This window comes from Podarcis muralis, chromosome 15, assembly GCF_964188315.1.
Source record: "Podarcis muralis chromosome 15, rPodMur119.hap1.1, whole genome shotgun sequence".
NCBI lineage: Eukaryota > Metazoa > Chordata > Lepidosauria > Squamata > Lacertidae > Podarcis > Podarcis muralis.
Window position 1 is genome coordinate 45471631 of NC_135669.1, and position 12891 is coordinate 45484521.

Below are 12891 nucleotides of genomic sequence, written 5' to 3' on the forward strand. Positions count from 1 at the left end.
GCGTCCTTTGCAACCAGACAAATCTTTGGCTGCAGGTCCCTAGGGAAAGAAGGAAGGCCTGGAAGCAGAGAAACTGTAAATCAAAGGTGTAAAAATGCTGGAAATTTGAGAGCATGGGCTTTAAAGGCCGCTCCTGTTGGCAGAATCTCTTTCCTTTCTTGTCTGGGAGCAGCAACCTTGATTTCCCCTTCGTGTCCAGAACACCAGTGGCCTTTCATGGAGAAGCCAGAGAACGCGAGGAGTGCTCAGCAGGCAGACCATTCCTACCCAGAGCCTCTCAAGGAAGGGATACCCATTGGCCTCCACCTGTGAGCAGTCAATATCTGGGGAGGCAGACCCCCTCCTGAAGCGTGGGGAAATGAGCCAAACGTGCCTTTGGTGGGCCTTTCCAACTCTTCGATTCTAAGGGTCCCACCACATCCTGAATACACTTGGTACTTGGTGCAGGATTCTGCAGCCCGAGAACCATACCTGGGTCACAACACCCAAAAAACCATGTTCTGGTCCTTTAGATTTAGCTAAGGAGGTCACAAAGGATGAGATTCACAAGCTCCTTTATTTTTCATCATAACATCATAGAATAGGAAGGGACTGTCTGCATTGCAATCCCTTGATGCTAAAGAACTCCCAAGTCGAAACAACATTTTAAAAAATAAATAAAAAATTCCTTCCAGTAGCACCTTAGAGACCAAGTTTGTTATTGGTATGAGCTTTCGTGTGCATGCACACTTCTTCAGATACACGAAGGCTCATGCCAATAACAAACTTTGTTGGTCTCTAAGGTGCTACTGGAAGGAATTTTTTTTTAAATTGTGTTTCGACTATGGCAGACCAACACGGCCACCTACCTGTAACTAGAACTCCCAAGTGTTCAGGGTCAAGCTGCTTCTCTCTACCTGAGGACTGACTGACTGTCCTGGAAGAAACAAGCATTTCTGATCACTTACTCTCTTTATTTTTCAACCAACTTTATTTTTCTACAGCATCAGGGTTAGGGAGCCTTGGTCCAAACACCTGGGGAGCAACATCAGGTTGGCACCAACTGGGCTTGGGGCTTGAGCCCTAAGGCCTTCTGCCTGCAGATCAGCTGCTCTGCACCTCTGTGCCCCCTTGGCAGAGCTATTGGGGTTTTGGGAGGTGGTCTTGTGTCCTGTTTTGCTTCTGCCACCTGGCAGATGAAATCCCGCAAAATGCAAGCAAACGGGTGCCAGTTTGCACGACTTGGCAGGATTTCATTCTCGAGTGCATGTATAGACTTCCTGGGGTGGGACACTTGGTGCCAGTGGACTTTGGCAGGCAAGCACCTTTTCCCTCGGCTCCTCCAGACCCCCCCCCCACTGATGTTTCCCTGCCCTCCCCTGGAGGGGAGCACACAAGTAAAGTCAGGGTCTTTGGGCTCAATCTGATTCTGCCTGTTTATTATGCAGCCTGGACTGCAGAGATCTTTCCCCCCAAGTCTGGGTGGGGCAAATGCTGGGACCGTCCATCTCTCTCCCTGAGACGCCTCCTCCTCCCTTTCCTCTTCCTCGGAGGAGGCTGGACAGTGGGGGGCCTGGGGGTGGCCTTGGGCAGGGCAGTTGGCTCTCTGCCCCCTGGTTCGGCCAACCCCGCAGGGTCGTCGCCAAGGATGGCATTGAACAGATCTTCCTCCCCTAAGTCCGGACGCCCCACGGGATCTTGGAAGTCCACCTTGGCCGGCTCTTGCTCCACCAGCTGCTTTGGGAAGGCGGCGGGGTCCTCTCTCGCCGGATGAGGAATGGTCACAGCCTTTGCCTCTGCCTTCTTCTTCTTCAAGCCTTTCCCCCTTCTGCCTTTTCTTCCTTTGCCCTTGCCCTTCCGCTGCTTCCTGGGGGTGTCGCTGGGCCTCGCCTGGGGGGCAGGAGTGGTCCCAGCAGCTGCCACAACAGCTGGGTCCGGCTTGTGGGGAAGAGGAGATGAACCCGCCGACAGACGGAAGGAGGTGGTGGTGGTGGAAGACTTTGCCGGGGGCGGCTGATGGGTTGCCAGCCCGTCTATGAGCCCCCCACCATATTCATACAGCACCGGATCTTGTGCCACGGCAACTGCCACGGTTGTGTAGTTCTTGCACCTGGCAAAAATTGAGCAGACACAGATAACCAGGAGTTTCAGGGATTCCCTGAGCACACAGGGGAAACTTCACGGGCTGGGGGCATCACTTTGGTTCGTTTCAAAGTAGGGATGCTGAGGACTAGAAACCTGACTGCTTTTTAAAGCAGGGGTGGGAAATCCTGTGGTCTTCCAGGTGTTGCTGGACTTCAGGTCCTGTTAACCCCCGGGAGGGTGATGGGAGGTGAAGCCCAACAAATTTCCCCACCTCTGCTTTAAAATGAAAGAGGTCAAGTTTCTAGTCCTTGTGCTACCATTGCTTCAGAAGTCAGATGATTAGCTGGGGAGACGAGGTGTGTGTTTTAAGGCCTGGCAGTGCTTCTGGCACCCATAGCCACACACCTGTGACTGCCACCAGCAGAATAAATTACATGCATGGAAAGAAAATGTGCATTTCCCCCCATATTTGCATACAGCACATGTTTGCAGAATCAGGATTATTCTGGAGCAGGTTCCTTTTGTTTCATTTTAAGGCCAAGTCCAGCCAGCCCTGGTTACAGGCTCCCTTCTTGATAATTGATTTGAATAAATTCTGATCCTCCCAGGTGAGTTTTGCAAAAGTGCTTTTGTAACTGTAGAGCATAGAAAAGATAAAGCCCACTGAAACCAAACTGCAGCTTTTCAAGCAATGATATAAAAATCACGTTAAAGAATTTAAAACGTGCAACCTCATTGAAAACCGCAATTCTACCAGCAGAAAAGAAAACAAAGCAGCCTCTGTCTTGAATAAAAGCTAGGAATGGAGCGGGAGGCAACCAGGCCGGAATCCCCAGAGGGAGAAGAGTTGGGCAGTATGGCATAGTGGTTAGAGTGTCAGACTAGGAGCTGGGTTCAAATCCCCCTGCACTCAGCCATGAAGTTCCCTGGTTGTGACTTTGGGCCAGTCACTGTCTCTCAGCCTAATCTACCTTGCAGGTTTTTAAGTGCAATAAGAAAATAGCATAAAAATCATCATCAACAACATCCCCTCTGCTCATTCCTTCCCTTGTTTCCCTCTGCATTCAAAGCAGCCTCTCCCAACTCCCAGCCCCTCTGTTTGTGCTTTGATGGAAAAGCCCACTCTGTTCTGCTGCGGCAATAATAGCAGAGCCGTTCCTTGAGCACTCATCCTGCTTCTGTTGCTCAAGTTTGAAGAGGAGGTTGCTGGGGGCAGAGAAGGAACTAAGAGCCGCTTACCAGACGTAGAGATAAGGCTCCACACATTGCTCTTTGTAGGCAAATTCAAAGCAAGGCACTTGGATGACGTTGAAGAAGGCCTGGCCCACCACGCGGGAGGCTGTGTCGTTCACGGCGCGCAGGCATGCCTTTAACCTATAAAAGGAAGGTGGAGGGGTTTCCATTTCACTTATTCTGCATAGAATAAACATCTAGCTTTTCCATTTCAAAAATCCCAAGGGGGTTCCCTAAACACATCCTTTTAATTTTTGTATTTTATTTTTTAAAAAACCCACACTAGCCTTGTGTTGTGCATTGCAGAGGGTTGGACTGGATGACCCCTGGGTTCCCTTCCACCTCTACAGTTCTGTGCCGTTGGGGATTGAACCTGGGCCCTTCTGCATGCAAAGCTGGAGCTCAAACCCTGGCAACCCCCTGACGTCTTGGTCTTGTGTTGTTTGAGGTTTTCTATGTTATAACACACAATAGCTGCACAGATTTCAGTCGCCTTATCTGGGCTGGCCTTGAAGATCTGGGTGTTGGGAAGAAATATATGGAGGGGGAGGCAGGGTTGAAGAGGGGCTCCTCCTCCTCACTTTTGGAAACTGCAGGGCCGGAGTTTTGCACGAGAGGCAATATCTCAGTTGGTTAGAGTGTGGTGCTGGTAACCTGCTAAGGTTGTGGGTTTGATCCCCGTATGAAACAGTTGCCTATTTTTGCATGGCACTACCATCACTACCGGGACGCGGGTGGCGCTGTGGGTTAAACCACTGAGCCTGTTGGGCTTGCCGATCGGAAGGTTGGCGGTTCGAATCCCCGCGACGGTGTGAGCTCCCGTTGCTCCTGCCAACATAGCAGTTCAAAAGCACACCAAAAAGTGCAAGTAGATAAATAGGTACCGCTCTGGTGGGAAGGTAAATGGCGTTTCTGGTTCGCCAGAAGCAGCTTAGTCATGCTGGCCACATGACGCGGAAGCTGTACGCCGGCTCCCTCGGCCAATAAAGCGAGATGAGCTCCGCAACCCCAGAGTCGGCCACGACTGGACCTAATGGTCAGGGGTCCCTTTACCTTTACCATCACTGCCATTCTGTGGTTCTGTGTTTTGGGGGCCCTGCAGAAACTTCCTCCCAAACCCCGCCCCTCCCTTCCGCTCACCTGTTATCGCAGTCGCAGTGGCTGATGGTGTGCCATCGGAAATTGCGGTACCCGTACTTGTAGGTGAAAGGGTGGATGACGTGCTGGCAGTGGTCGTGTTCCCGGCAGCACCTGTCCGTCTCCTGATGAGCTCCTGAAAGAGGGCGGGAGGGATTGGAGGGCGGCAGGTAAAATTAAGAAGACCAGCCTAGGTATGGCTTTAGAAACACTGGCTCCACAAGCTCATCCCCAGTGTCCCCTGCCCTACCCCGAAAAAGCATCCTTCAGAATAGCAGCATGCATGACCCACTGAGGCAGAGGGCGACACAGTAAAATTCGCAACAGGAACAATAATAGAATTGGAAGGGACCACCAGGGTCATCTAGTGCCCAGTGTGGAGATCAAACCCACAACCCTGAGCTTAGGAGTCCCATGCTCTGCTGACTGAGCTATTCCTGCTGTCGACTGCATGTCTATTCAAAATCCACTTTAACTACTTAGTTTGGTTAATTCAACAAAACTGGTGAACTTGATGAGCAATGCCAGCTTTTCAAAGTCTGAGAGTTGCTTTCACCTCCAGCGCTTCTTGCTGCCCCCTGGCATCTTAGCACCCCCCAGGTAATCCCACAGTCCCCCTAAGGGGCACTGCCACCCTCCCTGGTCCAAGCCAAGCAGCTGCCCTTTGGGCTCCTCCTCCGGTCAGCCCCCATCATCATCATCATCACATAGCTGTGGTCACAGGAGGACACAGGGTGGCCCTCTGTCCTGGATGCTTTAGCGGAGAATTCCTGTATTTCAGGGGGTTGGACTAGATGACCCTCAGGTTGCTATCTCTTAACAGAAAAGGTTATTAATAACATAACTTCAAACCTAAAAACATAAAAAGAAAATTAAATACATCATCTTATTTCCGAATAGGATTCATCACAAGAAATAGGAAAAGTTGACAGCTATGCTCCTAGCTCTGACTTTCCCTAGAGACCTTAGATTCTAAGATCAATCATCATCAATAATAATAATAATAATAATAATAATAATAATAATTACTATTATTAACATTATTGCAATTTACTACCTACCCTGCATCCTAAAGTCCCAGAGTGGGGTGCAACTATTTATTTATTCATTTCATTTTATTTTATTTCACAGAATTGTAGAGTTGGAAGGGACCCTAAGGGTCATCTAGTCCAGCCCCCTGAAATACAGGAATTCTCCGCTAAAGCATCTCTGACAGATGGCCACCCAACCTTTGCTTAAAGACCTTCAGGGAAGGAGAATCCACTCTTCCTGTCGGAAAGTTCCCCCTGACGTTTAGTTGGAATTTCCTTTCTTTCTTGCAACTTGAAGCCATGGGTGCGAGTTCAAGGTGGAGTAACATGGTTCTCCCGACAACAACCCTGTGAGGTAGGTCAGGCTGACGGAGGCAGTGTCTGCTCCAATGACACCCGATGAGCTCCATGGCGGAGTGGGGGATTTGAACCCTGGTCTCCCAGGCCCTAGCCCGACCCTCTAAGCACTACGCCACACTGCCTCTCTCAAACATTGCGCTATTCCATCCTTCCAGTCTTCAGGATGGAAGGATGGAAGACTGAAGAAACCCCAACTAAAGAATGATGGCAAGAAAAATTGATGGACTATGCAGAACTGGCAAAACTGACATATAAGCTACGGGACAAGGATAACTGTGACTTTAAAGATGAATGGGAACCCTTTACAAAGTATCTGAAGATGCAACAAAGCGAACTGGACTCCTTGGCAGGTTTAGAATAAACATTCACAAACCTTTTATTGATAATAATCAGCTAAATAGTTTGAGGATCTATACAACTGTGTAACATGCAGAAAACAGCATTTTTAGAGAAATCAAAAGACTGGAACTGAGGGAAGTCGGGGGGTGGGCGGGTTCTGTGGGGGGAGGGAGGAAAAATGGGGGGGGGAATAAGGATGATATGTTTCTGGATAATATGTTTTGTTTTAATTTTGAATAAAAAAGTTATTTAAAAAACAAACAAACAAACAAACATTGCGCCGTTCCAAGTATCCGGAGGGCGCCAAGTTGGCGAAGCAAGAGGCTCCTGGCTGGAGAAGCCCCCCTTTCTCCGTCCCCTCCCACCCCGTGCCTTCTCCATCTCCCGTTAGTTACCCAGTTCTTCGTAGCTCTCCGCGATGTTGCCGGCTCCGCACCAGAGTGTCCCCGGGTAGGTGAAGCCGCGCTTGGTCCGGCGCCGGGAGGAAGCCTCTCTGCCGTCCGCGCCGTCGAGGCAGGCCGCCTTGGCTTCTTCCATCCCGGGGAAGTCGGGCTCCTCCGCCTCCTGCGCCCCAGCGGAACAGCGGCCCAGGAAGGCGGCCACCTCCCGGGGCTCCGCGGAGACGCTGCAGCCGCTCAGGCCGGCGCGTCGTCGGGGCGCCCAATTGGCGCTCAGGAGCTCCTTCCCGTCGGACGCCTCCAAGCGGAGCACGCCGGCCGCCAGCGGGCTGCGGAGGACGCAGAGGGCCGCCGGGGGCCGGGCCGGGTCGGACCCAGCCCCCGCCAGCAGCAGCAGCAACAGCGGCAGCGACGTGCCAGGCATCGCGGCGGGAGCCACCGACGGAGCGGGCGGCGGTGGCGGCTCGCTTTCAGCACCAGGGCGCAGAGACAGCGCCCGGCGCGCCCGGCGCCTTTTAAGCCCCGCCGTGCGGTGGCCTGATCCGCGGAGAGGGGAGGGGCCGGAGCCCTCCCTCCCTCCCTCCCTCTCCCCCGCTCCAAATCTCGACGGGCTCCCAGCTCTAGGAAGCAGAAAGCGCAGGCTTTTCTTAGTCCGGGGTGGCGGACGTAGTTCTTCACTTGACAGCTGCGCTGGATGGCTCAGCAGGTGCGTCTGGGCACCATCGAGGAATCGTGGGGGGTTCGAGGTGGAAGAGACCGCAAAGGTCCAGTCCAATCGCCTGCAATTCCAGGAAGCACAGCCAAATGATCCTTGAATCATAGCTCATGGTTTTGGGCATACTTATAGTTTAGATTCCAAGAAAACACCCCAGTCCTGTAAAAGGTAGGAGTCTTCCTTGCCAGCTGTTGTAAGGTGATGGTTCAGCTATAGGATGGACTAGCTTGGAGCACACAGACGACTCAGGTTCTCACCTTGACATGAGAACAAACATTTGTGATCATCGTCTGAGGTCCAGAGAGTGGCAACACGAGAACGGGGCCTTTTCAGGGGTGGCTCCCCGTCTGTGGGATGCTCTCCCCAGAGAGGCTCGCCTGACACCTTCATTGCATATCTTTAGGCACCAGGCGAATGTTCCACTTCTCCCAGGCTGATTAAACAATCAATGGCCTTTCAAGTGTGTTTATGGGAGGGGGGTTATTGGTTTGTTTCTCTTTTATTGTGCATTTTGTGTTTTCATTTTGTATTTTCATGTTGTGAACTGCCCTGAAATCTACAGATGAAGAGTGGTATACAAACAACAACAACAGTTGAAGGAAGGGGCCCTAAGGTCCCTTTGCAGGAAGCACAGCAAAACAGGGTGGGCATTGTGTTGGCAGTGAAAAAGTCAGAGCTGCAGGTGTGGGCCTGGCTGGTGCCCCAGATCGAGAGGCTGGCATTCCCACACACGTCTGCAAGGCATGTCACACATCCCAGCTCCCCTTGCCATAGGCCTGGAAAGGAATATTTGCAAAAATATTTCAATGCCACATAAGCATCCACAACTGAATTTGATTCCAGCTGCAAAGCTGGTACTTTAATGTTCCAGATTTCAGTGGGGTCTTCATTCCAAAATCCATATTGGGGCAAAGTCTTCATTAGGCCAACCAAAATGTCCCCAAAATATGTTTTTAGCACCACTAATATACTTGACATGCGATCTCTACACCATTTACAAAGAACAAATGTGAAAGCTTTGGCACCAACCAGCTTTTGTTTACTTCCTAGCCTGATGACTTTGTTGTTGTTGTTGTTGTTGTTGAGTCGTTTAGTCGTGTCCGACTCTTCGTGACCCCCTGGACCAGAGCACACGAGGCACTCCTGCCTTCCACTGCCTCCCGCAGTTTGGTCAAACTCATGCTTGTAGCTTCAAGAACACTGTCCCACCATCTCGTCCTCTGTCGTCCCCTTCTCCTTGTGCCCTCCATCTGTCCCAACATCAGGGTCTTTTCCAGGGAGTCTTCTCTTCTCATGAGGTGGCCAAAGTATTGGAGCCTCAGCTTCACGATCTGTCCTTCCAGTGAGCACTCAGGGCTGATTTCCTTCAGAATGGAGAGGTTTGATCTTCTCGCAGTCCATGGGACTCTCAAGAGTCTCCTCCAGCACCATAGTTCAAAAGCATCCATTCTTCGGTGATCCGCCTTCTTGATGTTCCAGCTCTCACCTCCATACATCACTTCTGGGAAAACCATAGCTTTAACTATACAGACCTTTGTTGGCAAGGTGATGTCTCTGCTTTTTAAGACGCTGTCTCGGTTTGTCATTGCTTTTCTCCCAAGAAGGAGGCGTCTTTTAATTTCGTGGCTGCTGTCACCATCTGCAGTGATCATGGAGCCCAAGGAAGTAAAATCTCCCACTGTCTCCATTTCTTCCCCTTCTATTTGCCAGGAGATGATGGGACCAGTGGCCATGATCTTCGTTTTTTTGATGTTGAGCTTCAGACCATATTTTGCACTCTCCTCTTTCACTGCATTAAAAGGTTCTTTAATTCCTCCTCACTTTCTGACATCAAGGTTGTGTCAAGCCTGATGCCTAGTTTTGGATAAATCCACACACTATTTTGTGATGCTTTGGTTGCCACAATGGGCAACCATTAAATAGGGATTTACAAACCTTGTGAAGTTTCAGAAGGCTGCCACCTGCCACATACACTGCACGTTTTCCTACCAAATGCTGACAGAGGCGAAGCACCATTGCATGTCAGGCGTCGAACGCTGTCAAAGCACCATTGCAGGTCAACGGTCAGATGCTGAGAGGTCACATTTGTCCAGTGTGGAAATCGAGAACCGTCAGATGGTAAAACACTCAGTGAATTAGCATTTCAGAGGCTGTTCAGAGGATGTTTGGACTTGGGCCTTCTTGGTGGTGGTGCCTGCCCTGTGGAACGCCCTCCCACCAGATGTCAAAGAGAAAAACAACTACCAGATTTTTAGAAGACATCTGAAGGCAGCCCTGTTTAGGGAAGCTTTTAATGTTTAATAGGTTATTGTATTTTAATAGTCTGTTGGAAGCAGACCAGAGTGGGTGGAGAAACCCAGCAAGATGGGTGGGGTATAAATAACAATAAATTATTATTATTATTATTATTATTATTATTATTATTATTATTATTATTATTATTATTATTTGTTGTTGTTGTTGTTGTTGTTGTTGTTGTTGTTGTTGTTGTTGTTGTCAAAGCACCATTGCAGGTCAACGATCAGATGCAGAGACGTCACATTTGTCCAATGTGGAAATCGAGAACTGTCAGATGATAAAACACTGGGTGAATTAGCATTTCAGAGGCTGTTGGGAAGATGTTTGGACTTGGCACCATGGAAGTCTTCACCCCACCTTCCACAGAGTTCCTCTCTTCACACTCTGAAAGAGCCATAATGATAATAATAAAATTTTATTTATATCCCACCCTCCCCAGCCGAAGCCGGGCTCAGAGAGGCTAACAACAATAAAGTAACACAACATTCTAAAACCGATACATTCGAAAATCAATTCAGAATAATAATAATAATAATAATAATTTATTATTTATACCCCGCCCATCTGGCTGGGCCTCCCCAGCCACTCTGGGCGGCTTCCATAAAAACCAAAAATACAGTAAAATCACATGTTAAAAACTTCCCTGAACAGGGCTGCCTTAAGATGTCTTCTGAATGTTAGGTAGTTGTTTATCGCTTTGACATCTGCTGGAAGGGCGTTCCATAGGGCGGGCGCCACTACCGAGAAGGCCCTCTGCCTGGTTCCCTGTAGCTTTGCTTCTCGCAATGAGGGAACCGCCAGAAGGCCCTCGGCGCTGGACCTCAGCGTCCGGGCAGAATGATGGGGGTGGAGACGCTCCTTCAGGTATACTGGACCGAGGCCGTTTAGGGCTTTAAAGGTCAGCACCAACACTTTGAATTGTGCTCGGAAACGTACTGGGAGCCAATGCAGGTCTTTCAAGACCGGTGTTATATGGTCTCGGCGGCCGCCCCCAGTCACCAGTCTAGCTGCCGCATTCTGGATTAATTGTAGTTTCCGAGTCACCTTCAAAGGTAGCCCCACGTAGAGTGCATTGCAGTAGTCCAAGCGGGAGATAACCAGAGCATGCACCACTCTGGCGAGACAGTCCGCAGGCAGATAGGGTCTCAGCCTACGTACCAGATGGAGCTGGTAAACAGCTGCCCTGGACACAGAATCAAATTAATGGCAACCATTGGACTAGAGTTCTGTGAGGATTACCAAAGGAGGGTGTCAGACTGTGCCCTGGCCAAAGGCCTGGCGGAACAGCTCTGTCTTGCAGGCCCTGCAGAAAGATGTCAAGTCCCACAGGGCCCTGGTCTCTTGGGACAGAGCGTTCCACCAAGTCAGGGCCAGTACTGAAAAGGCCCTGGCTCTGGTTGAGGCCAGCCTAACCTCCCTGTGGCCCAGGACCTCCAAGATGTTTTTATTTGAAGACCGTAAGGTCCTACATGGGACATACCAGGAGAGGCAGTCCTGTAGGTACGAGGGTCCTAAGCCGTATAGGGCTTTAAAGGTCAAAACCAGCACCTTGAACCTGATCCTGTACTCCACCGGGAGCCAGTGCAGCTGGTATAGCACCGGGTGAATGTGATCCCACGGCAAGGACCCCGTAAGGAGTCTCGCCACGGCATTCTGCACCCGCTGGAGTTTCTGGGTCAGCTTCAAGGGCCTCCATGATGCATCCAGAGGAGCCTTTTGGGTGCGCTATGGGTGCACCTATGGGTGCAAGAAGATCAAACCTCTCCATTCTGAAGGAAATCAGCCCTGAGTGCAGGTCCAGGCTGGCAGCCTTTCTCCCCCTGGAGCAGCCTGAGGACGAAAGGGTTAGCTCTTCAGCAGCTTCCTTCCCTCCTGCTGTTCCTGGGACTGACCGAGAGTTACCTCGGCAGCCCCCCCTTCTCAGATTCATGACTGGCTTCCAAGAGGGTGGGCTGAGGCCGGTCGCTGTGGCAACTGAGATGGGGTGATCTCGGAGGGCCCGTAGGACGCGGCCTCCTTTGGGATTCCTTCCTTTCAGGCCCCTTCGGGACAGAGCTCTTTGTCCAGAAAGCTGCGCCCGCCATCCCGGGTCAACGAGGTGACCCCCGCCTGCCCTGGTGGACTGGAGGGACCCCTGCAAGCCGGCTCTGGTGCTGAGCTGGTTTCTCCAGAAGTGTTCTAAGAAAGCCCTCTGTGTGGGGGGGTTTGTGTGTGGATCCTGGGGAAAGTTATGCAACCCACTTGCGTCTTGGGCTGGACAAAAAACGAAGGCTGCTTTGAATCCTGGAGTTGTAGAGCTGGAAGGGACCCGTGGGTCATCCATCCCAACCCGCTGCAATGCAGGGACCGCAGCTGATCACAGCGCACATCAGGCCCCAGAAGGTGCAGTTCCCCTACAGAGGGGAGGAGGAAGAAAAGTTGCAGCATTGGGGAAGGAAAAGAATCATAATAATAGTAATAAAAATAAATAAATTTTATTTATACCCTGCCCTCCCCAGCCAGAGGGACGCGGGTGGCGCTGTGGGTTAAACCACAGAACCTAGGACTTGCTCCTACCAACCTAGCAGCTCGAAAGCACGTCAAAGTGCAAGTAGATAAATAGGTACAGCTCCAGTGGGACAGTAAACGGTGTTTCCGTGCGCTGCTCTGGTTCGCCAGAAGCGGCTTAGTCATGCTGGCCACATGACCCGGAAGCTGTACGTCGGCTCCCTCGGCCAGTAAAGCGAGATGAGCGCCGCAACCCCAGAGTCGGCCACAACTGGACCTAATGGTCAGGGGTCCCTTTACCTTTGCCTGTTCTCACAGTGGGCTCTCAGGTGCCCCAAAGGGAAGACGTCCACAAGCAGGACCTCAGCACAAGAGCAACACTCTCCCCCTTGCAATTCCCCAAAACTAGCATTCAGAGGCATTTGCTGCCTCCAACGGGAGGGCGGGAGAAGAGGGGTCTTGTGGCTGGCAGGCCCCTGATAGCCCCCCATTCGTTTAACAAAACGGTTTGTTTTAATATTTCTGCAAAGCTCAGTGAGCTCAGCCTCCTGCTCTGTCGACAAAGCCGCTTCTTGACGATGACTCTAGCAAGGAAGTGCAAGAGGAATAAATCTGCAGTTCTGCTGCGGGAGAGGGGAGACGGTCTGCAGCCCTCCTCTCTTGCTCTCCCCTACAGCTTAGGAGCTTCCCTGCTTGGCTCTGCCACTTCCAGACAGGACCCCCCTCTGCGCTGGCCTACTGATCTGAATTGTAAATGTGTTCCTTGAAACGCATTGTGTGCCGCAGGAGAAAAGCGAGGGGGTGTCCCTGGCAAGGCCTGCCTGGATTT

The 12891-nt window shown here is 51.1% G+C and overlaps 1 protein-coding gene across 1 annotated transcript; it reads right to left on the bottom strand.

The window, feature by feature from the left end:
• Positions 1-1396: 1396 nt before the first annotated feature.
• PROCA1 (protein interacting with cyclin A1) lies at positions 1397-7095 on the bottom strand. The gene is made up of 4 exons (XM_028708463.2): positions 6560-7095; positions 4438-4570; positions 3304-3438; positions 1397-2089 (listed from the first exon to the last, which is right to left on the bottom strand). Exons 1-4 carry the CDS (start codon positions 6984-6986, stop codon positions 1420-1422), a joined length of 1365 nt encoding a protein of 454 aa, XP_028564296.2. The 5' UTR covers positions 6987-7095; the 3' UTR covers positions 1397-1419.
• Positions 7096-12891: the final 5796 nt, after the last annotated feature.

Bases quoted from the DNA above. Each gene is read 5' to 3' on its own strand.
- PROCA1 (XM_028708463.2), bottom strand. From the start codon at position 6,986: ATGCCTGGCACGTCGCTGCCGCTGTTGCTGCTGCTGCTGGCGGGGGCT. The intron at 3,439-4,437 runs GTGAGCGGAAGG...TTCCTTTTATAG, and splicing joins CACTGCGACTGCGATAACAG to GTTAAAGGCATGCCTGCGCG. The intron at 2,090-3,303 runs GTAAGCGGCTCT...AATTTTTGCCAG, and splicing joins GAGCCTTATCTCTACGTCTG to GTGCAAGAACTACACAACCG.